Raw genomic sequence first — 25,101 nt, 5'->3', positions numbered from 1 at the left:
CTTCAAAGCAAATGACGGCGGAGCATTCGCTCGCGACACTTGTCTTAATGAACGCTCCCAGAACAATAGTTGGTGGTGCTTGAAAGAAACGGGAAGCGCGAATTCTATCAACGAACTTTTGTTTCCGCCAGATGACATGATTGCGCTTATAAAGTAGCTTTGGTTCTATTTTTATATTAACTTAATTATCAAGGTTTAATAAAGAAGGAAAACAAAAATTATATATGCGCAAAAAGAAAACGAGTCATCCTCGTGAGTCTAATGACTCCATAGAGTTCATATACATACTAACTCTAGATGGAAAGGTCCGCCATTTTCCCGAGCATTTTGGCTGCCGAAAGCGGCGGAGCCTGGAGACAGACCTTTGGAGTCCCACACATGGTTACCAACTGCCTTCGATTTCACGAATACAATTATCATTAGAGCATGTTTCATGAACTTTAACAATCCGCGTACTTACCGGTGGAAAGATCTTCGCGCCCCTTTCGAAGCTTTCCTTTTGCATAGCGCGCAGTTGTACGGCATCGCGTCAACGCAAAACTAAACCAGATAAGCAGCTTCGCGCACTGGTTTTGATAGGTGTTCCCCGGGGAAACGAAACCGCGTAACCACAAGATTCTTGAGATTTCGACAGAAGGGAAAGTTAATGTAGCGTAAAGAGTACATTACTTTTTATAAGCGTTAGAATAGGTGAGAATTTAGTTTAAAACGTTAATTTATTACTTTTTACATTACTGAGAGTTTCCAATCTTCGCGATTACCATTTCGACTGTCGTTATTCAGCTGGCAACATAGGTTTCTTTCTCTCGTGTTCGGTCGTGCTCTTTTGCGGTCTTTCACTCGGGACTCCAGATGTCGGTGCACAGGGTTCGCCACTCCCCCCCCCCCACACACACACACACACACCTTTACCCCCCTGAATGACTCAGCCTCACTGGTGAACAATCAATAGCTGACGACCCTCGACAAAACAAAGGCATCTTTTTTTATTAACCCGAGATTATTTTTGTTTTTTACAAAACAGTAGTTTTGTTATCAGTTGGTGATTCCCAAGACCTAGATAGGTTGCCAACTTGGTGTATTTGGTAGTATATTTGAGAATAGTGGATGTTGGTTGTTTATCTTGGGGGGCAAGGCCTAAGTAGCATGCCAGTGTTTAACTAGCACCAGAAGCTTAACGTGCCATATAAATTACAGAATGATTGTAGAACTGCGAATGCAACATCAGCTGAACACTCGAGATGCCCATTAGCAGCGGCGTAGATTTTAAATTTTCCCGGGAAAGGGGGGGGGGGGGGGGGCAGGCTGAGAATTTCTTTTCCGCGCAATTTTTTTTACACCGGCAATCATCAGTAGTTTATTCTAGGGGTGCATTTTACAGCATATGTATATCGCCATCTGTCCGTCGCTGTGTGTGTTATTTTATTTGCATTCCACTACTAGAAGCTCGTTACATGGCACGTAACTAGAGTCTCGGTAACGATCATGGTCCGAGAAGGGCTCTGCCCCCCCCCCCCCCCTACCCCGGAACTCACCAGTGCAAGCAGGAGCCCCTCCCCCCCCCTCCCCCCCTCCCCCCCCCCCCCCCCCCCCCCCCCCCCCCCCCGCAGTCTACGCATATGCCCATTAGGCTGATCAAGTGTCATGCATATCCATACTCTTATAAGCCGCTAAATTTGCGAATATGTTTGCTTTTTATAATGAACATTTCAGATATTTAGGGTCAATGTCTTCCTCTTGCAGCCACCGAGCGATGAAGACCAGTTTGTACACGGCGGTATTGGGAACCTTTCTACTCGTCGCTGTTGTTCGCGCCTTACCTACAGTGCAGAGCAAACCAGGTGGGTCATTTCATCAAATTGCCAAAGCGGATTTCATCGTGTTTTTCAAAGGTGTGTAGGCGGCGACGTACGTCACGTGTAACTCTCATTTTCATCTAATTTCAATAGATGTTAATGATCGGTTGACTCTAGTCAAGACCGATTCAAAAGAAAGTTTTAGCATATCGTTTTTAAAGTCTCGATGCTGCACCGGGAGCGCATGTTAAAGTATGGTTCAAAGTTTCAGAGCAACCTCCCGCTGCCAATCTTTTTCTAAAAGAATATAATCGACTGAAGCTTCCCAATGTTAATACGTCCATGGAAGTATCCCAAATATTCTATAAATAACGTACTTCACGTTTACATGACTTACTGGCATAATAATGGAATGTGAGATAATGGTATCAGCCTACTTAATAGACTGAGCCAGCTACGCTAGCGTAAACTATCGTTATCAGGGTAAATCCACTTCTGTTTTTTATTTAGGTCTTGTCTTTAGATATATGAGTATGAATCCCGATTGCGCGCAATCCTATGGTGTCCACCCGCCTTTTTCAAAAAGTATTCTATCCAAAGTAGTTGATATACAACTTGCCGTTATATACCCTATTGAAAAATCCACCAGCCCGGGTCTGGTGTGTTTCTGACGTTTACATCAGAGCGGAAATTCAGACACGGGTCTTGGCGTGTTCTGGTGCCCTGGTGTGTTCTAGTGTGCTGACGTGTTCTAGTATCCTGACGTGTTCTAGTGTCTTGACGTGTTCTAGTGTCTTGACGTGTTCTGATGTGATCCGGCCGACCTAGTGTATTCTGGGGTGACCTGGTCATGCATGCACAATATAATTTAGATGCAGAAAGGACTGCTGATGACAACAGCTAGCAAATTGTGCAAAAAGACTGCTAATTTTTTGCAGGTTTAGTGCTCATTCTGCCATGAAACAAAACTACAAAGAGAATGAAACTTACTATTTTATTTTTTTCCCAACATGCACCACTGGCAAACATTCTCATGCAGACTGGGCTGTCCATGACTCTTTTCTTCCATGCCACTTTTGCCAGCACATCTGGATGGCTAAGATGATGGCTTCGGCAAGTCGGTATTGCGTGATAAAACCTGCAGTGCATAAAATGAAATACACGAGCAGTTATTCATAAAAAAACCCTTAAAATAATAAAATCACAACTACAACAGTGAACAAGAGGTTATGTCGTGTCGAGCCTGATAATCAGTCAATTTACCACTCGGCCCGGCCTCCCACGTTCTATCTGATTTCGCCTACCTGTGGGCAACATAATACAGTCAAACCTGACTATATCAAACTCTCAAAAAACCGTCTACCACTTTGATATAGAGGGCAATTCTCTATAGAAGTTTTAATGAATTTGACAACGAACAAGCACGCCACATTTTGAAAAGTTGTCCACGCTCGAAGGGGCATCTGTACATCATGAGGGACGCCGACTGCAGTTATATAGTGGCCGCTTCTTCGTTTACCGGCTCACCCTCTCCCCCCACAAGACTTTTTTTTACTCCTGGGCGGCCGACACGGCTGCTCAAAAGAAAAAAAGCCAGCTTTCTCTGCAAGCTGGCTCTCCCCCAAGGATGATTCTCAAGCAGGGGGAAAGCCAGCTTGCAGAGCTAAACAGCGCTCTTGGCAGATCAGTCCATGGGGAGACGCTGCAATTTTCGTTCGATGTAATTGCATTTTTCGCTATGCATTTGTATTGCAGCTACCGGTCCATTTACAAACAGTTTAAGGGCACAAGGTAAGTCCTATACTCCCCATGCATTTGAGGCCATGTTGAGGAACAGTTTTCTTGGTGACTATTAGGAGTATTTCTGTCATGCATATATCATTTTGTTCGAAACATTGTGTTTTATCCACTGAACTAGAATTATTTGAACCAATCTAAAATAAGTATTTTTAAATATATTTTTATTCTAGTACTGAAATTTTAGTTTTTTCATCTATCAAGAACTTTATAACTCAAAAACTGCTAGGTGCACTTTTTTAATTTTAGTTCAGTATTTTTGAACATCCATGTATGTGGTAGGAATAAAAAATCAACCCTCTATAATGTCAGGTTAAGGAAAAAATGGTACCTATGTACTAAAAAACACTGTTTTGAGATAATTGAGTTTAAAGTAAAAAAACTGGTGAATAACGAATTTCTATTGGCACCAACAGCCTTAGTCATTTTTTCAATAGCCGCCAGCTTGAAAGGCATTGCTAAAGTCATATCTTCGCCTTTAGGCTTATCGCATTGCTTGCCGGGCCTCTTTTGTGACCTGCCATGTCGCTTGGTCCGTAAAGTATATTAGAGTGATGTCAACTTCCCTCAGCCACTTGATGGCTTTCCAAACAGGGTTCCATCCACAAAACTTCAAAACATTGGCTTGTGCAATGCTGCCACCATTGACTAAAGGAACAGCATTCAATGGTGCCATTTTGTCGTTATGAAAACACAAACACTTGAATGTACACACGTTACACACCTGGGAAAAACGTGCACAGCGTCTCGTGATTGTCTTGGTTGAAAAAAAGCTATGCAATAGTTTCAAAATAATTTGTTTAGATTATCTGTTACTGGACAAGCTTTTAGGTCTTGTGTTGATTTTGTTTTGTTGGAGAATTCATCGATAAACAGGGAGTGTATCCCAAAAAAAGGCGTAGTCACCTGCTACTTGCTTTCGGAAGAAGTGATTTTCAGCCCGAAATATAGCTTTCCAAAAACACTGGGACAATGGAAAATGTGCAGAAAGAGCCAAACTTTTCAAATTAAAAAAAAAACTAAAATTGATTTTTTTTTTTTTTTTCAATTTTATTTTACCATGTGCCCTTAAATTAACCGGGTTCGATATCAGGTTTGACTGCAGATCGACATCGTGGCCTCGCTCCCAGTGAGCAAAGCAAGCGCTGCACCCCAAGTGGCATTTCTCCTTCTCTGTCCACATTCACCTTGTCTGACCTCTTAGTGCCTCTCACTGTACATGTGTGCTGCACAAGGCAAAATCAACAATAGGTTCATAAAAATCTCAAATCATAGTAAATCATAACTCACACTATACAAACATTATGTCTGCCATTAAAGTTGCGACGAGTCACACGCTGCTCATCTACAGCGTATGACTCGTCGCAACTTTAATGGCAGACCAACTACACGCTGTATAAATATTCCCATAACCAAATTTATTTTTTTTTTGTTCAGAGCTAAGCACAGCAGCCACAACAGGTGCTGTGCCCTTCCAGGTTGATCAGAAATACCCACCTGGTGTGGTAGGGGCTGTTTTCTCACCACACCCTCCTAGAGGAGACGCCTGCAGGCTTGCCCTGACACACCCTTGTCGAAGAGCTCCGCAGGCTCCCACAGTGATCGGCTGACCATTCTGAGAGAGCGGCCAGGAGTGGCAGCCTTTTCCACGGCATGTGTAAATGCTGCCTCTCGCATTTTGATGCCAGGTCCAAGATGAATCTGCAGTGAATAACACTGTCAAGAAAATGCACAAAAAGTGGAGAAATACAGGCAACACAAATGGACTCTCCACTTTCGTCTGCAATCATGCTCCTGCATTGTTTCACTGAAATGCTGAACTGTAGATATATATAAAAAAATGAAATAAATTAAAGGGGCACTCTCCAGTATTCCAGGATGGCCTATTTATGTTCCTAACTCAACCTATGTGCTCTAACATCCCACAAGTCCAAAACTTACAATCATGTGTGGCCTATTTCACTATTAAAAAATGTGATCAAAGATAGCGAATGCGGTTGAACCGAATCAAGGCGAATAGGATGGAACGGCGAAAGACACTTGTCAGTCAATTGCAAGCGAGGGCCTCTTGTGCAGACGAGCAGGGCTGGTTGGCTGCTTGTCCGGACGTGAAGCTATCGCTTGTGATTGTCTGATGAGCCCCGTTCGTTCCTCACCTACATTCGGCCGGGTTCAGTGCCGCCATTTGTATGTCTGAGATTCACTATCTTTTATCACATTTTTATTAGTGAACTAAGCTGCACATGATTTAAACTTAAATATTTGGGATGCTTAGAGCACATAGAATGTGTTACGGCCATAAATAGGCCGTCTTAGAAAGCTCCCGAGCGCCCCTTTAAAGGGATACTGAAGCGAAACTTGAAATACACCTATTATGGTCAGAAATAGGTTCAATATGATCAATGATATTCATAAATCATAATCGCGCGTTTGTATTTTGAACGGATGGCTATATTTTTCACCCTGATGGGCCCGATTGGGCGCGCGCTCAAAAATCGGCCATCGGAGAGCGCGATGCGTCTTGGGATATTGGGCGCATTCGTGACGTCACTTGTGCCGGTCGGGAAAGGCTACGGCGTGAATGTTGTGGTTACGAGCGTTGCCACTTGGTGGCGCGTCGACGATCTACGACCTGTGACAACGTGGCCGTTTGAGATGTGCAAGGGCTGCACGCACGCTGCACCACGGCAAGTCGGCAACCACGGCAGCACTGACAAAACCAGCTCTGAGGCCAGATTCTCAAAGCGAATTCAGGACGAAAAAAGTGCGTACGACAAATTTCAGAGAAAACCCGCGCCCTCGAAACGAAATTGTCGTAACCTTTGCGCAGGTTACGACAGAATCCTACGACAGCTCCGAAGCTGTCTTACGCACTTTTTACGATCAAATCAACAAGGCCGACAGCGTCGCTCAGTTACTTGGTATCGGCCACCAACGGACATTTGTTTTTCTTCGTGCTCTTCTCGTGCGTCCCGACTTCAACCAGCAAGAAAAAAGGAAGGAGTACTTAAAACAGACCACGACGATCAAGAACGCAGGATCCACAAACACACGAGAAGAGCTACAACAGTCACGATTCTGCCGACCGAGCGAGCACGGCAGAATATAGTAGGCCTAGCAGCAACATCGACTCGGCGCACCGTTGCTCCGGCGGTCCTTGGCCAAGACCGTCTGTCCATGACCGGCTGGCGGGCTGGCTTGCTGAATGGAATATGCCCGCGCGACCCTTGTGGACCCTTACCGGATGAGTAGTTTGATCCCTGAACTAAATTTCAGAGGTCAATATTTTCCCCTTGTCATCTCGATCTCCTTGTTTTCCGAGACAGCGGTGACGAACGCTGTCGTCGAAAAGGGACTCTCATTGATTCTATCTCCTTGTTTTGTGTGATATAGAACTCAAATAAACGCCATACGCATTACCTTGGCAACTCGGTATGTACACTCTGTTATTAGTATGCCATTTTTATTCTGACTCGACGCTACGTCAGTGTCGAGCTATAGCAGTTCGTGGGAGCTACGCGATGTCGGTCTAACCTTTCTTTGCCGAGTGTCATGTCAGTATCGAGTTGCAATCGTAAAAGATCGGTCCAGAAGCGCTTACCGAAACGCGGTCTAACAGAGCGAATCCAGCACTTCGATCAAACGCGCGTGTCCGCTCCGAGTGTGAACAGGTATTTGGCATTTGCGTGGCTCTTGCTGACACCCTCGTAGTTCAAACATATCCTTTTTAACGTCGGCTTGTAGCTCGCGACTCGTAGCAGCTAATACCGGCCGTGCCAGAAGCATGCTCGGGCCGTGTCGTGCAAAGAGCCGCAACGAGAACGAGCTCACTGTGGCCAACTACGCTTTGGCTTTCTCCGCCAAGGCTTTGCAAACGCGTTCAGGCCTAGGCGAATTATGCCGGCACGCCGTATTGCCGCAGAACGGCGCTGCTATTTTGGCACAAGTGATGTCACGAGAACTTCCCCCCATCCACCAGATGAGAATTTGAAATCGTTTAATTATGTTTAAAATTAGTTCTCCTGTGTTTTACAGCGCAATATTTATATTTCCGAGGTGGTGCCTGTCCCTAGCCCATATTTATGCAACAAGATCGGCGCTAAAATTTCGTTTCACTACCCCTTTAAGAGAAGTAATTTCAGCTTTGGAATATGCATTAAGAAAGGAGGTCCATTATTGCTGTACACATCAAATACTAATAATGATATAAAAAAATTGTTTCATGAAAGCTTGACTTTAATGAACCATTTGACGATTTTTAAATTCAACATCGCCAAGTATGAAGGAAGTATACTGCTGTGCACTCCCATGTTTTGTACAAATATTTGCAACTCAAGCAGCCGAGCAATGTGAAAAAAAAACAAAAAAACCTTTGGCTCCACTTTATGACAAGACATGAAAAAGAAAACACGAATGAGTGTGCTATTACCAAAGCTCACTACCTTCCCTTTCTGTGTTCCGAAATAGGCATCAATGTCTCACCAGTCAGCTGCTTATCAGCTGACAAAGAGGACGTGTTTTCCAGAGCTCCTGCGAAGCTAAGCAATATTTGGTGTATTTAGTTTAGTTGCGAGTGTGTTTATGGGTACTAGAAAGCACTTTTTAAAGTAGCGATAAGATAGGCTTGCTTGTTGGATCTGCTTCATTGGTGGTGTTGCGCGGGCACACCCCATTGGGGTTGATCCTCCAGGTTTACCACCCTGCTGTAAAGCATTTTTGCTCTAACTCTGGTGGTTTTATGAGGTAGCAGAAAGCAGTTTTTAAAGTAGCGACAGGATAGTTGGGTTACAGCAGGCTTTTTAGGTAGGGTCATAAGACCAAACCACCTGTACGTTTGAAACTTTTGGCGGGCTAGTTGGTTTTGTGGACAGAGACGTTACCCAGGCTTTTTTGGTTTTGGTGCAATATTTTTCGTGGGGTTGCGCTGTGTGTCCGTAGGCAATGGTGAATATGCGGAGGAAGAAAAATGCGCAGGCTAGTGTAAAAGGGGGACCCGATGTAGAATCTGAAGAGTGTGGCCGTTGGTGCTGCATGATGGAGTTGGAGCTCAAAACTGTAACAGAAGCCGAAGAGAGCAACTTTACCTGTCGGAGTTGCGAGAAGGTAGAACTTGGTTTTGGGAGAATAGGAAGGGAATGGGCGGATACGGTTCAGGAGTCGAAGTGGGAGATACGGGTAGAGCGGGAGAAGCGGGTTCAGCTCGAGGCGCAGGTCGGAGATATGAATAAGAGGGCCGAAGCGGATGTGGTGGAGATGACCAGGGAATGGGAAAGTAAGGTAGGGAGCGTGGCGGGAGAGCTGAGACGATAACAGGAACAGAGAGCCGAGGTTGAGCGACAGGTAGGGGAGCTTAGGGGAAGAGTGGAAGGCGGAGTTGGAAGAGCATAAGAAGAAGTACGAGGAGATGGTGCAGCAACTGACAGGAGCAGTTAATAAGAAAAAGGGTGAGGTGGCAGAGAAGATGGCGAGGGGGGGGGGGGGGGGCAGACAAAGGGGGCCAGTTAAATAGTGACGAGGTGATTGACTCTGTAGGAAAGGAGCCTGCACACCTGTATAGTACTGCAGTACAGCAGGGCTTGAGAAAGGCAGCAGAACTTGAGGCACAAAAAGCACAGAGAGCTGGAGGGGGTGAAGACAGGCAGTCGGGGGTTAAGAGGGTGCTGGTGGTAAAAGACTCAAACATAACAAGGGTTAAGGAGGGGCTGCTGGACAGGGTGAAAGGGGATGGGAGGGTAACCGTATGGCTCAGTCAGGAAAGTGCATGGTAGATGCTATGGCCAAAGCGAAGGTGGAGGTGTGGAAAAACAGGGAAGGAGAGAACCTAGTGTTTGTACACGCAGGACTAAATGATGTGTTAAAGGGACGGAGCCAGAACCTCGCCAGGCAGACAGAGTTGGGGTTAACGTAAGCTGAGGGACGTCTCTGAGACTGTGCATGTGCAAATATGCACCGTCCCAGAGGTCTGGGGACAGTCTTTGCAAATAGAGAAGCGGGTGGTGGAAGCTAACCGGGTGATAAGGGGGTTGAGCCGACGATTTGAGTATGGAGTAATGAAAGTAAGCAGGGCGGTGCACGAAGCTCGCTCCGACCCTTTTACAATGGGCATCCACTACAGTGGAACCACTGGGAGCACGGTAGGCGATAGGATTGGATGCCACATCATACATTTTTTGCGGAGCCCCGGAGCCCTGAGGGCGCCGGTGTAAATGAGGGCCAAAATGTAGATACAGGGGGGAGGGTTTGGGAGGGTGAGAGGAAGCCTTGCAGGACTAGGAAAAAGAAACAGCGTTCATAAACACGCAGGAGGGCAGGAACAGAATAAAGTGGGAGGAGATTGAGGAGCGATTAGAAAGCGACAACTTTGCAGTGTATGGATTAGCAGAAACATATCTGAAGGATATGGAAGAACCACCATACATACCGGGATATCATTGGATGGGATGCAACCGGGTCAATGGGGAACACAAGGGAGGGGGATTAGGGGTGTTAGTTAAGGTTCAGGAATGGGAAAGGGAACGAGAGGGCTGCAGGGAACACATGTGGGTAAGGCAATATTGGGCGTTTGGACACAACCCTGGGTTTTGTTTATCTAAAAACAGGCGGTGATGCAGGGGAGGAAAATGCAGAACACTTGACATGTATATCAGGAGACGTTAGGGAAATTGGCACTATCAAGGAAATATTTATCATGGGGGACGTGAAGGCATATTTGGAAGACTTTGATGGACATACAGATACAACAGGGAGGATGTTAGAGGCGTTCTGCAAAGGTTAATGGGTTAATGTTAATGGGTTAACGCTCAGGTGAAATGTGATGGAAAAATAGCATGGGAAAGAAAGAACTCGCACTCGACTATTGACTACTGTTTAATGTCGCGTAAAATATACAACAGATTAGGAGGTATGTAGGTCTAAGGTCTGGGGAGCGATCATAAGAGAATCAAAATCAGATTTGGCACAATAAAACCAGAAATGCAAAATCAAAAACAAGAGGGTAGGAATAACTTAAATGTTAAACAGTTACAGAGGCGTCTAAGCAGATCGAGAACATTGTATCCAAGCAACCGGAAAGAGAATGGACATATGAAGACTAAGTGTTTTCAAAAGAAAGTTAGAGAAATATTGAATCAAACAAGGATGAAGAAAACTAAAACGCAAGCCCAAAAGGTGGTGGGATAAAGAGGTTAAGGCAGCAATATCGAGACACCAAGCGGCATCTAAAGAACACAGATGGGCAGAGAAAAAGGGGGCCACACTAGCCGAAGTAGCGACAAAATGGGAGGAATTTCAGGAAAGAAAGCAGGAGACATTAGCATTAATAGAGGCCAAAATTGGGAGAGCAGGGGTCCAGTGGATGATAGAGATAAGCCAAAAGGATAGGAATGCGGCAAAAAGATTCTGGGAACACATCAGTGCACAGGGGAAAATGACCGAGGCGTACCAGCAGGCACTAACAGCACAGGAAGGGACAAAGGTAGAAGAGGATGAGGCAGGAGAATACATTAGACATACAATCGAAGCAGTATTTTCGGAGTTAGAATCAAATCAGGTCGTAGGGAATGGTAGCGTCTACACAACACACGCAGAGGATCATAGTGAGGAAGAGGAAAGGACCACAGAGGAATGGGAAAAAAGTAGAAGGAAAGGTTCTGGCTGGCACTGAAACAGTTCCAGACGGCATATCAATGAGATTGATAAAAGTTCTAGGCAAAACAAGCAAATTGAAACTAAGGCAGGTGATTGACCAGATACTTATGGGAGGGAGGTACCCAGTCGACTGGAAATTGAGCAGGATGAGATTATTATATAAGGGCAAGGGAGAAAAAGACAGTGTCAAATCATACCGACCAATCACAGTAACTTCAGAAATATACAGATTAGCTATGCAAATTGTAAAAAGAAGAATGGAAGAATGGGCAAAGAGAAAACAGATTCTGGGGGAGCTTAAATGGTTTCAGGAAAGGTAGACGACTGGATGAAAATTTATTCATAATCACTCAGTGCATAGAGATAGCAATGACAAGTCAAAGGCCATTATGGGTAGCATTATTAAACATCAAAGGGGCATATGACAATGTGAATCAGGAAAAACCCTGGAACCAATTGAAGGGATATGGGCTAGAGGGAACCACGGTTAAGTTTCTAAAATGGGTTTATACGGAGAATAGGGGTGATTATAACAACATGGAAAGCCGAAACTACAAGACCAGCAGCAATAAAAAGATATCTCACATTGTCTCCCCTGCTCTTTATGATATACCTCAGTGAGATGGGAAAAAGTTAGAACAGTGCAACCTAGGTTTTGATCTGACTAACATGAAGGAAGGACATAAAGTAAATCAAATATTGCCACGGTTGATGTATCAGCTAACCTCTGGATAGGTATTCTTGGCACTGCTAAACTGTAATTTGTGGGACACAACTATCAGATAGCACTGATGTCACTGTCATCCGCATGTACACTTTTTCAAAGATAGTTCACCTGCTCGTCCTATGGCAAGACTTAAGTATGTTCTTTTATTTTTATTTTTAGAAGGAAAATAGGAATGAAACGAGCATAATTTTTTGGATATTTAGGATGCTTAGAGCCTGTCGAATGAGTTATCACCAAGAACAGACAATCTGAGAAACATCTTTAGTGCACCTTTAAGTCAGTACCTGTGTTTGCCTTTTTGTGTCCTTGTTTTTTCTGCCATTAGTCTGTTGTCCTGAACAAGTCAATGAAGTGAAAACAATAGACAAAATGTCTTGTAGGCCCAGATACATACCTCACCATCTTGGACAGCAAAGAGAGGTGGCCAAGAGGAGGCCACGGCCTCACCAGGTGGAGCAGCCACTGCAGCACCTAGGATAGCAAATTAAAGGTTAGAGCGACGAGTTAACATCAAAATCTTGATTTGTTTATACGCTAGGACATACTGTAGCTGTAATAAAGAAAAAGATAGCCGCACAACATATTCAAAATGACGTGCAATGCAGTATAAATAAAGCACAATACTCCTTCACAACGTCAATCTAGCCCTATGCTCAGGAGCTATGTTAGTCAAAACATTAAACCCCATTTCTTTGTTGTAGTAATAGTGGGAAGCATGCATATTCCCAAACAAAATGTATGCTACAGTTGCTAATAAGGTGAGATTTCAGCAATGCATGCCCTCAAAATGTTTCGTAATTTCACTCCACCAGTAAATCACTTTCACTTGTTTTAGGATTTTCAGACCATTAGCAAATCGCTTTAACTTGATTTATGACGATGCAAACCTGTAGAGGTAACGTCAGCTCTTTCTTGCGGTACTTTTAGTAAGGTGACACAAGGGCTGTGGTCACTACCATTAAGGTGGTATTGTTGCTTATGATGTTGCCACAGCCAGGCTGCTTTATGCACTAAATAAATGAACACTACCTTTTGAAATCACGCCTTTAAGATAGTATTTATTCATGTAAGATACTGGCAACCTTACCAACTCTCGTTATTACAACTACTCGCTTGTCAGGTAAGCAATGACTGTATCGTGCTACGCTGCATAAAGAAGTCATGAAATGATGTCTTCCTGTTCTGTCATCAACCTTTGTTGAGTTAAAAGTCTGGCTATAGTAGTATGACAGTGTTGTCCTGCCCCTAAAAAAAGCGACTTTTGATCCCTCTGCTCCTGTGTGCAAAGAGGGTGAAACACTATTTTCTTAACGGTAGAAGGGCCTGAAGCATGTGAATAACAGTACTGGGCAGAGCCTCTCCTGAACAATCAATTGACTTGCTCCACTAAATTGAGATTGTCACTACCTGCAACTACATTATCAGCAGTTCAGATTGCAAAAACATAATTAGATTTGGGCCCACCAGCACTGTCATCCTGTCAGTAAATTAATATCTGCTTTTATACAGATGAAAAACAAATTAAGATTTGCAACGTACAGTCGGAGGCGTCTTGGGCAACGACTCAGCAGAATCTCGATAATACAAATCTCTCCCCCCCATTCCACTCCACCCACTCCCCTCACTTCAAGTGACCCAAATATTAACCGGCAATGCAATTTGTCACTACGTATTGCGCCATGTAGCGGCTGCAAGATAAAAGACTGGGTAGGCCAGGACAGCCCGGATTGCAAGGACTGCAGGCGGGTGCATTTAGAAACCAAGTGTGAATGTGGCATTTTGGATCGGCGTCAGCCTTTTTGGGAACCGCTCTTCTTAAAAGTAAGTCCCGGCTTCACGTCTCCATGAACCCAGCGGGTTTCTGTAGCATCTTGCCTACTCCTATAGGAGTAGGTGAGATGCCACAGGAACCCGCTGGGGTTCGATAGGGCTCCCCCAAAAAATAAACGTCGCTACTGCTGCGTGAAAGACTGTCACAGTCACGAAGGCGACTCAAGCGTCATCAAACTATACCGCTTCCCCTCGAGATCTTCGGAAGTGACACGGCAACAGAAGTGGATCACTGCAGTGTGATGCATCAGGTAAGTAAATTCTACAGTAATTGTTGCTGTTGAAGTGAACGAAAATAGATGTGCAGGCTTGGAAAGTGGTCTGACGAACTTGTTTTGCAGACTACTCAGCAAAATAACAATTTTATACAAGTTGTTCTACGAGTCACTATATTCCGTTGCAACCTAAGAACGAAGGGCGAGGGTAAGACGGGTTCGGGAGGAGGAAGCAGACGGAACGCTGGAGAAGAGGGGAAAACCTCCTTCTCTCTTTTGGCGTTCCGCCTGCTTCCTCCTCCCCGGCCCGTCTTACCCTCGCCCTTCGTTCTTAGGTTGCAACAGACTATAGACACCACATAGGGAAATACAATAGGAACAATTGGGCCGATTGTTGCTTCGCTGTGACGTACAGAATCAGGCGATCAGGCCTTCAAGAAGCGAAAGGCCCGTCCCGGCAGTCGTAGTTGTATGTGCGCATAGCCGTTCGGCACAAGCGTGGTCGTAACCAAAACCTTCCAAACCTGCGAGTTCTCAAATAGTAAATTTTCGCAGCACATAAAGCTTTGTTTGTTTCGGCAACAAAATTTAACGCTGAATCTGGTAACAAATGTGACGGCATGCAGAAAACAGGATGCGCAAGTTTTTCTTTAGAAAAAGCTCAAGTGGAGCGTAAATATCCTTCTCAAATGTGCACCTTGTTGCCTGTCACCTTTTCACACCAGGCTTGCATATCACGGTACAGCCATTGTAACGTGCATACTGTTCTCTAGCACGCAGAGTATGTTTCTAATTACTCACATGTTCTAGCCGGGGGCGAGCGCGAGGAAACAGGAAGAGCGTGCCGCACCAGGCTGGGGCCGCGCAGGAACGATGGAGCCGTTCTGGCTGGTCTGGCTCATGGCGACTCCTGGAGCGTTCCGCCAGCGAGATTCAGATCAGGACCGGCGGAAACGGCGAGCCCTGGCCACACCGACCTAGGCCATGACGATCCCGGAGTGGTTCCGCAGCGAGACTCTGGCTCTGATAGCCCGGAACAGCTTGCCTACGCAGCGCTGGCGTGGGGAGGACGATCCGCAGGCCTGGACACGGGCAGCGACTGCGAGCTCTGAATGACGGGCGACAACCCGGCTCGGCGGGCCGCAGTGCCGGCTCTCGAAGACGGACAACTGGGAAGTATAGTAAACCGATTCGCAATCTTCTCGTTGTATTGTGTCACTCCCTGGGAGACGAGCGAAGCACATGCCGATCACGCGGCGATTATTACAGAGAGACCCCACAAGTGGTGAAGACAACTCAAACTGGTGTCCAAATGACAACTCTAGAATATGCTTGCCGGCTAGCAATGCTGGGTAACAAAGACTTTCGAACTGATAGCCGCCCGGAAATTTTTCTTCTGTAAAGCTATACATTCAGGCTCGAATCGTTCACTGAAAATAAAGCTACAAGTGTCTCAGCAGACCTAATAATGCGAAATCCCCACATGGTAATGCAGCAAGCACAAAAAGAAACAAAGAAATATCCTTAATGCTTACCTTTTCTCCCACGACCGTTTTTTCCTTCGCGCTCAGCATGCGCTCAGCAGCTCGCTGGCGGGGCAAATTGCCCAGTGTGCACAGACGCCGCCGACGATTCCTAGCACTTCTAGCAACACTAAAGTTTTCCTTTCGTTTTTATTTTTATTAACCCTTTTAGGTACTTTAAAAAATGTTTGTGTATTTTTAGGACACATTCAATATAAAAATAGTGTTTTTGGAAATCAAAGCAATACTCATGCAAAATGTTTAACGTATCTTAGGAAATACATTTTCTGGTTTCGGTTTCGCGGTCTCGACTTTTCGCCGCGAGGGGTTTCCAGATACTCCGTCGCTCCGTCGGCTGCGATGTGCATGGCGGCGCCCAGGATGCGTATCGTCCACGCCGTGCTACGCACTTCGACCTGCTGTTACAAAGGTAAGCAGTACTTTGCTCTGAAATATGCTAATTTTGAATTTTTACAAGTTCTGGATTCCATAGCGCTGACGTATTTTACCCTGAAACGTATGAAGGTCGGGGGAAAAAAAAGTACATAGTAGATATGCGAAGGCTCTTTCACATGCTCTGATTCTCGCCCGAAATCGGTGCGATTTCTAGTATATGTGCGATTAAAATCGCAGTCGCACGTCGCAGCGGCTCTGCAACTGGTTTCCACCAAGTTGGTATTTTGCCGCAGAGCCGGTGCGATCGCTTTCTCGTCAATCAGCCGTTCATTAGCCAGCTTTCATCCGCGAAAATAAATGTAGGCACATAAAAGCTTCTGATTTAATGCTTCGTTATTATAAATTTCTGGTTACATATTGCATTCCTAAAACATGTATGCTTATTAAGACGTTTTTGTTGTATTTTAGACAAAGTGAAACGCGTCGCGTCCGTGTCCGAAGCGCCAGCCGCTCCGACAGAAATCGCGCGGTTGTTGGAGCATGTGAAACCAACATTGCGATCGCACTCGCTGCGTCGGCTGTCGCACCGATTTTTTTTTTTTTTTTCGCACAGTCGCTGCATGTGAAATTGTCTTAAGAGAGGAGTCGCATAGTAGCTCTGTGATTTCTGTGGTGTTCCGTTCCGTGCTTAGATTTGGCAGTGTTTCAGTAGTTTCCTTTAGGGGCGGGCGTTCACTCTGAATTTTACATACCTGTGCACGAGGAATCGGCTTTAATTGTCGGGAGAAAGCTTCCTGTTTGGCGTGGTTTAGTACATCCCTGTTTTCTGGTAGAATTTGACGTGGTGCTCTTTTCTTTTAGGCTTCGTATTCTACTGCTGCCTGAAGGAAATTCCATCGGGATCTTTCTACCAGACACGGTGTCGCGATCGTCCCTGTGTGGTTTTGATTCCAGAAAGTGGAACAGTGTCTGATGCGGGACCTAGTGATAGTGAAGTGAGTGACAGTGACGAGGAGAACTTGCCAACGAAGGGCCTAACAACAGAACTTCCAAGCGATAACGAAACTGAAGGCAGAACGCCCGCCTGTCCACTTCTGTCAACGTCAAGAAAGAAGCAAAAGTCACCGACGCAAGTTTTTTGACTGGGGAAAAGAAGACCGGTGTTTTCTGGAGCCTGCGAAACCCATGTTTACGGCCTCTGATGATGTCAAATGCCGACTGAAATATTTTCAAGTTTTCATTGATGACAAGCTGCTGACGATTGTTGACGAGGCAAACCTGTATTCTTTCCATCAGGCTATTGCATATAGGTAAACGTTTGTTACACTGTGTCAACATGCTTATGCAAAGTACATATTATTTGAAGTGAATCGTTGCATCGCCCCTTCAATTAAGCACTTATAAAATCAAATGTGGTGTTTGAGCTCTGTACATCTTATATAATTTTACAAGAAAACATGTTTTCATTCAACACCATACATATATCCGTAATGTGTGCTCACCAGAGGCACCCTGGTGTGCATGTCAGGCCAGTTTAGTGTGCCTTGGTGTGGACATTAGACCAGTCTGGTGTGGCGTAGTGTGCACATCAAGCCATTCTGGTGTGCTGTGTTGTGCACATCAGACCAGCCTGGTGTGTTTTGATGTGCACATCAGACCACACTAGGATGATGTGATGGGCACACCAAACCAGCCTAACGTGTTCTGGTGGGGACAACAGAACACGTTAGGCTGGTCTGATGTGCGCACCAGAACACACCAGGCCGGTCTGGTGGATTTTTCAATAGGGTACCAAGAGATGCCATACCCCCGAAAGATAACCCATCCCTAATTTTGGCATAATTTACTACTTTTCCAAAAACACCGAAAGACAGCCCACTTCTAGTATTTGCAGGGCCTTGTATAATGGTGACCTCAACAAAAATATGGTGTTTGCCATGGCGGGAGATAAGCGAACATTGCCGACTAGGAAGGACATTTGTCTTTGGTTCATCGCCCCTTCCTGCGATCGCAAGTTTTGTAGGTCAAAAAATATAAAACTAGCATTTTTTCAACTTTTTTATCGCACACCAAAAGTTAGCTCACTCCTTAATTTCACCCAATTTGCTTTCGGTTTTAGGTGGGCTATCGCTTTGGAACATTACGGTAGTACAAGATTTTCCAATTATTACTATAAATATTTTAGTTGGAACTCTATAAAATATTTGATCTTGCGTGAGATTTTTTGCAGGAGTATTAACGCGTAATTAATTTGAATTAAGATGGCAAGTTAAGCATGTTGGTTACTCATCACTGGCCAATACGCCGAAAACACAGACAAAGCGAAGGGAAATCTTGACAGGACACGGCTTGACTTTCAACGCCGTGTCCCGTCCAGATGACGAAAAGGCAAACAGCGCAAAGTAAACGGGGACTAAAGGAAGTGCAAACAGGACAAACGCTGACTCTCAACTGAAATTTAATCACATGAAAACAAAGCAAAGAAAACAGCAACTCCGCCCACGTCACATGATACATTCACCACTTGTCCAAGAAAACAATCTCTTTACTACTCAAGCCCAGTGACGTCTGGCTTACGCAGTTCGCGCCTGCTTTTATAGTTGCATCCACCTCTAAAATTTCTCTATTCACTCTATCCCTTCCATTGCCAATGATAGCAGTCTTACTGAAGATAGGTTCGCACTCACGCCACATCTATGACAATGCAATGGCAGATGCTTCCCTACAGCTCCAACCACTGATCGCGACGACAAGTCATGCTTCCGCAGTCTGTGATTAACACATCTGCCCGTCTCATCGCCGTGTCGACCTGTCGTGCAAGATACCTCTCGGTTTGCATTAAGACGGGCCAGGCTCCTCCTGAGGTTGAGGCCTTGTTCGGGTGTCTTCGTCCATCTGATGGGCGTTTCAAACGCATATGCAAGATTCTGCGGTCAGAAAGCTGGAGGCAGGTGCGTTTTCTTCACGACTACCTAAGGATGTTGTGTTTCCGAGGCGGTCCTACCCCCCTGGCATACCGTCACCACTGGGAGCATCTGAGGGTTGTGGCCCAGGCTAGAGAGTTTTTGTGGCAGCGCGTTCGAACTGGGATACCCAAGAAGTCTCGTTTGCCTGGGAACAGACCTAGTGGACTGGTCGTTTTGGGAGGCGCCCAAGTTCCTGAGCATGTGGCCCGAATTCTGGAAAGAGGGTCAAAGTATAGTGTTGAGCCTAGCATTAAGGCGGATGAATTGTTGGCTGATGTACGGCGAGTGTCGGAAAAGGCAGCGTCTGAGGATAAGGACCACTGTGTTTCGGAGGGGGTTGACTGCCAACTAAAATGTGCTACAAATCGGCCTTCTGCATCTGGGGTGGGGGTCTCTACAAAGGATTGTTACCTATTTTCAAAACAACGATCTCAGTTTGCTACAGGCTGATAAGGAGGGAGGATTTGTTGTGCTACCCCGGAACCCACTGAACACTAAGGCTGACGATGCGATTAAGAAGAACTTCGAGATTACCAATCTTAAGCTAAAAAGGGTCAAATGTGCGGCAGCCAAGTTGTGCACAGAATTACAACTGTCCAAGCTGGGAAAAGAAATTGGAAAGACCACGAAAGGCAATCTTGATGTATTCTTTTCTGTTAAGACACATAAAGTGAATGCACTCCTGCGGACTATCGTTACCGAGAAGGGGGCGTGGCAGAGACAGGTCAATCGATTTCTGCAAGAGCACTTAAGTCGGTTAAAGACCTGTGATCCTTTTTTGGTGCGCAATTCGCAGAGTGTCATAGATTACCTTAGTAGTAATGCAGTCACAGATGTGGGGGGCTTTTCCATAGGTGCTCAGGATCTTTTTTATTCCATCCCTCATTGCGCTCTGTTTGTCTCGGTAAGTATATGTATTGAAAGAAATGGCGAGATTGGCTTCCAGAACGCTCGCGGTGCGTGTACTGATCGGTTTTTAGAGCTTCTCAAGTTTTATCTGGAGTCAACTTTTCTCCTATTTAACGGTATGCTTTACGTTCAGAAAAAAGAAATTTGTATCGGTTCGTCTGTGGCGCCTGTGCTTTGTGATATTTTTTTAGCCAAGTGCAATAGGCCCATTTCTGAAAAACTGGATGACGAGTGTGTTTGTAAAGTGTTTCGTTACGTGGATGACAATTTGGTTTTGTTTAATAGGTTGGAGGGCATATGTGAGGCAGATGTCGTGAGGTCTGTTTTAGAAGTTTTCACACATCATTCGGAGGGGCTCACTTTCACTCACGAACTTCAGAATGGGGCTTACCTACAATTTTAGGATTTGAGATTAGAATTCATCGCTAAACACGTTTGCTGGTCTTATCACCCAAGCTCAAAGAAGGGTCTTCTTCCATATGATTCATCGCACTCTAAGCTGGTCAAGAGAAGCATTGCCTCGTCTTGCCTACAAGCTTCACTCGAGAAGTCATGTCATCATGTGGTTAACGATAGTTTTTCCCGGCAGGTTGAGAGACTGACAGTGGCAGGTTTCCCACCTTCGGTTTTATTGAGGGTTGCGGAGGGTTTGTTAAAGAAACTGAAGGGGGAATCCCGTCCCCGGAGGGAAAGGCCAAATAAGAGACCGCTCGTAATACCGTATCTCCATAAAATTTCACACAACTTGAAAAAAGTTGCCTTGAGGTACGATGTGTCATTGGTGTTTTCCGCTCCGTGTAAGCTGGCGCAACTATGCGCGAGAGTTGTTGATAAGAAGGACAAATGCCCCGCTTGCTCGGTGAAGCATGAGAATCAATATGTTGTGTGCAAGGTGGGAGTTGTTTACACGATTCTACTAACGTGTGGGAAAGCCTACGTCGGTCAGACGGGCAGATGTGTTCATCACAGACTGCGGGAGCATGACTTGTCGTTGCGATCAGTAATGGGAGCTGTAGGTTGGCATCTTCCATTGCATTGTCGTGGATGTGGATGCGAACCTATCTTCAGTAAGACTGGTATCATTGGCAATGGAAGGGATAGAGTGAATAGAGAAATTTTAGAGGCGCATGCAATTATCAAAGCAAGCGCGAACTGCGTAAGCCAAACGTCACTGGGCTTGAGTAGTAAAGATATGGTTTTTTTGGACACGTGGTGAATGTATCATGTGACGTGGGCGGAGTTGCTGTTTCCTTTGTTTTCTTTCCATGTGATTAAATTTCAGTTGAGAGCCAGCGCTTGTCCAGTTTTCACTTCCTTTAGTCCCCGTTTACTGTGCGGTGTTTGCTTTTTCGTCAGTATGAACCAACTAACCCACATCGCCACCCTTATCCCGTCCAGATGTTTCTTCGTTTTGTCCGTGTTTTCGGCGTATCGGCGAGTCATGAGTAACCAACAAGACTGAAAATAAACGTTTCTCGTGGATAGCTCGTGCCTTCGACTAAACTCCCGCGCAGTTGCAGAGCCGTATTTAAATGCAGTGTATGGTATTCACGTCCTCATGTGGCGCCATGACATCGCATGACACTTTGGCGTCGCGTGGCGTAGATCTTTCCGCTAAATGTGGCGGGAAAATTCTGGCGTTCGTTCACATCACGTGGCGCCGTGACGCCAAGTGACGTCGCAATGTCACGAGACTAGGATTTCCCGCTAAATTTAGCGAATAAATTTTTCCGCTAAATTTAACGAACTAGGGCGTACGTACTCAAAACACACGCGGGATCAGCGGAAAAAATCTCGCTAATAGAGGCTATCAGATGCACCGTAGAAAAAAAAGTAAATAGCTTCTGCGATGTTTGTGTCTGTTTATTTGGATGGTTCCTATTCCAAGCCTAATGACACCGAAAAGAAGATATTCTTTTTATTTCTTAAATTATAAAAAAGGCTAATTTAATCTAAAAAAATATTTAATGCACAAAAACACCTTTCCGGTCCCCACCAAGGTTTCTTCCAAATCATTGGCATCACGCCCTTTTTATAGCACCCTTCCCTGTTTTATGTTTAAACATCATGCCGGGACTTGTATAATGAGCGAAAATTTGAATATGTATGTACTATTGTTTGAGGATTGAGGCTAGCGGTGGTGGTAAGGCGTCCACGCGATTTTTCTGTTTTTCCGCTTGTGAGAGCCCCAGCCATGTACCTGCTCTGCGAGCGATAACGTTAGCGCACTACTACGCTTCTCACGCGCTCAAGGTTTTTCTGAAAATGGCTGATTTTGTGCATTTCGATGACGCTCAGCAAGTTTCTAACTAGAACCATATGTTTATTTTCAATAATTAAAAAAAAAGTTAGTGATCTTTATTATAAGCGAAGTAATTCGCAAGTATCGCACATTTTTAGACGTCCGTCACCACGAGTAATACGGTCCTGAAAAAATTATACTTTTACCTCGAATGCACTAATTTTAGGATTGGTTTAGGATTTAGGACTAATTTTATATATATATATAACACCAATCAAAGGGCAACAAAACGAACGCGCAGGCAACGCACGATGACGAGGTAGCCAAGCTCGTGCTGTCATTGGTTGAGATCGGAGAAAGGGGAGGGGTCAAAATCAAGTGGGCGCCGGGTGAACAAAAGCACGACGTGCGCGAGGAGCAGACGAACTTGCGCTGTGTATAGACCGACACGCTGTTTACAAACAAGCCCGTGTTTGCCCACACCAGGTGTGGGCACTGCGCATGCGCAGAAACCGAATTCGAGGGAACTGAAGCTTCTGCGCATGCGCAGTGCCGTCGACAGCGCCACCGCAGCTGCGTGACGTCAGGGACGCGTGTTGGTCTATAACCTCCTCTCCACGAGCCGGTTCCTGCTTTTCATCGAGAAAACCCTTCTTTCCCTCCTCCCTCTCCCGGGAGACGATGCCATGTTTGAGCGTGACCGCGCTACACCTCGTAGATAACGGGGATGTGGTGCTCAGTTATTAACGTCACATAAGGACTTGGCAACAGTATTGCGTCAGCGTTCCGAGGAGACTCTTCGTCATTTAGTGGCGACACGAGTCTCAATCGTGTCGTCATGGGGCGCCCGGAGGTGAAAGTGACAACTCGTCATTTTCCACTCTCGGCGCGCTAAAAATTGCGTCGTCTGCCGGGAGGTGCAAACAGAAATATTTGAGGGGGGTGGTGTTGGCAAAGAGGAAAGCTGAGTACAATTGTTTGCGTTACTTTCAATATAGAGGGGCTTTAGGTTCGACCGTAGCCACCATGGTGGCGTCTCGCTACTTCGTCTTCAGTTTCAATTTTTAGAGCGCAGCTCTTAGGTGCTAGTTTCAGGGGTTGAGCGGCGTCGGCGTCAGCGTCGGCGTCGGCGTCGGCGTAACCGCGAGTGTAGCATTATCGGAGGTCACATTTTCCCCGATAAATTTAGTGGGAAAAATGAACCAGCTAACTTAGCGGAAAAATGTGCGCTAAAATTTTTGCTAAATTTAGTATTAACATTTCTCCGTTAAATTAAGTGGGGAAAGTTTCGCCAAATTTACTGCTAAATTTGACGGGGAAATTTTGGGTAAATTTCCCCGCTAAATTTAATGGGGAAATCTTCGCCAAATTTAGCGAAAATTTCCCGCTAAATGGGAGGCGAAGAGGAGAGGGGGACGGGAGGGTATGGAGGGGAAAGGGCATATCCGTTCCCTCCCCTCCTCCTCCTGAAGAGCGGAGGTCTAATGTCGCTTTACAGAGAATCGTAAACGTCTTTTTTTGTTGATTTTTTCGTAAAATAAAATAAGGACGACCTTAGGAGAACGTCTCTTCTCCGGTCTCCTAGAACTTAATGAGATCGTTGTTCTCAGTGCGTAAATGAAAGCACAGATATTTGAGGCAGGGAAAGCTGCGCTTCCGAAAGAGTTTTGAAAACCTAACTACGTCACACAACTGTAAGCTGTGGCTGGCTTTGTCCTTATTCACGAATAAACTGATCTGAAGCTTTTAGTAAGAGGAGGAAATTTCTCAAGGTCGCAGGCTCTATAAAAATACAAAATGAAATGCCTTATATCACCCTTGAAGTTTTTAAAAAGTTACTTCGCGTTAAACAATCTAATTTCTTTTTCGAACAGGGTCGACCAATGTTATAAAAAAAAGAAGAAGAAAGAAAAAAAACGGGCGAAAATACACGCGCTTTTTCTACAACTGTAAGGAAAATTCCTGAATTCGCTAGTACTGCAGATATTCGAGTAGAGGGCAAAAGAAGCGTCGCGTGCGATTGTTCGCTATTAAAGCTTTCTGTTTTGCGACGAATTACGCGCCAAAACACAAAGAAAAGTGAAACTCCGAGTCGTGGTATCACTTTCGCGCAGTTGACACTGCTACCCCCCGAGGACACTGTCGGAAAAAGAATGCGTAAACGTAGTTGTGACAAATGGTACTTGATTGTGTCCATGTTGTTTGCGTGCTTATCTCGCATTCCTTTTTATTTTTTGTCCGCATCAAAGAAGACGACAGGAGACCTCGTTTGGAAGACAAATTAGTCGCATCTGCATGCCATTTAACGGATCTTCTTTTCTGGAAGCAGCTCCTGCTCTGGCTGCCCCTGCATCCCAACTCGCTTCAGCAATGCCGCTAATGAAAGCGAGGACAGAATGGGGACACGCGCCTGCAGAATCCGCCCTGTTGTTTCACGCAGCGGCTGCGCGATAAAAGGCCATCCACTGTTTCTTTAGTTGGCTGCGGTTTTATAAATTAGAAGCCTACGCTATCAATGTGCATTCACAGATATGCGAAAAGTTCTGGTTTCTTTAGGAATCCAGGCAAAAACCGTGGTCCAGACAGTACTAAAACGCAAGCACATTGCTATAGAGCGGGCAAAAAGTTTGACGACAAGATCAAATGAATGGCAGATGTTAATGATTGCCAAAGGATAGAAGATATACTCATATATCAGCAGGATTTTCTACAGTAGATAGTTCCTTATCCTTATCGCTTTACGCTCCCCGCTTCCCCCCCCCCCCCCCCTATATATTTTGAAATGTGCATAAACATTTAGTTCTATACAAAATGTGGCGCGTACTACCCGGGCCGTAATGAGTTAACCACAACGATTTTTTACTTGTCATGCTCCGTGTACCGTGATAACCAAATACTACATTTCTAAAATAAAAATAAATAAATGCCCGCATATCGCCGCCTTACGCGCCATACTGTGGTGTGTAATTCAACAAAAACATGAATACAAAAAAAAAAAAAAACATTTATAGGCTTTATCAAAATGAATCTCGGTTCTTAATTGGCTGAGACGG

General features: G+C 45.2%; 1 protein-coding gene across 1 annotated transcript in view; it reads left to right on the top strand.

Annotated features, from left to right (window-relative positions):
• The window catches only part of LOC8052672, a 208,798-nt gene that overhangs the window by 85,814 nt on the left and 97,883 nt on the right, over window positions 1-25,101 (top strand). The window contains exon 2 of the mRNA XM_042289203.1: window positions 1,744-1,841. Within this exon, the coding sequence (XP_042145137.1) occupies window positions 1,754-1,841 (88 nt within the window). The 5' untranslated portion in view covers window positions 1,744-1,753. The remainder of the gene's footprint in view (window positions 1-1,743; window positions 1,842-25,101) is intronic.

The sequence above is a fragment of the Ixodes scapularis genome, unplaced genomic scaffold, assembly GCF_016920785.2.
Source record: "Ixodes scapularis isolate PalLabHiFi unplaced genomic scaffold, ASM1692078v2 PGA_scaffold0__279_contigs__length_252992795, whole genome shotgun sequence".
NCBI classification, from domain to species: domain Eukaryota; kingdom Metazoa; phylum Arthropoda; class Arachnida; order Ixodida; family Ixodidae; genus Ixodes; species Ixodes scapularis.
Note: the sequence above shows the minus strand (reverse complement) of the source record. Positions and strands in the feature narration are given on the sequence as shown.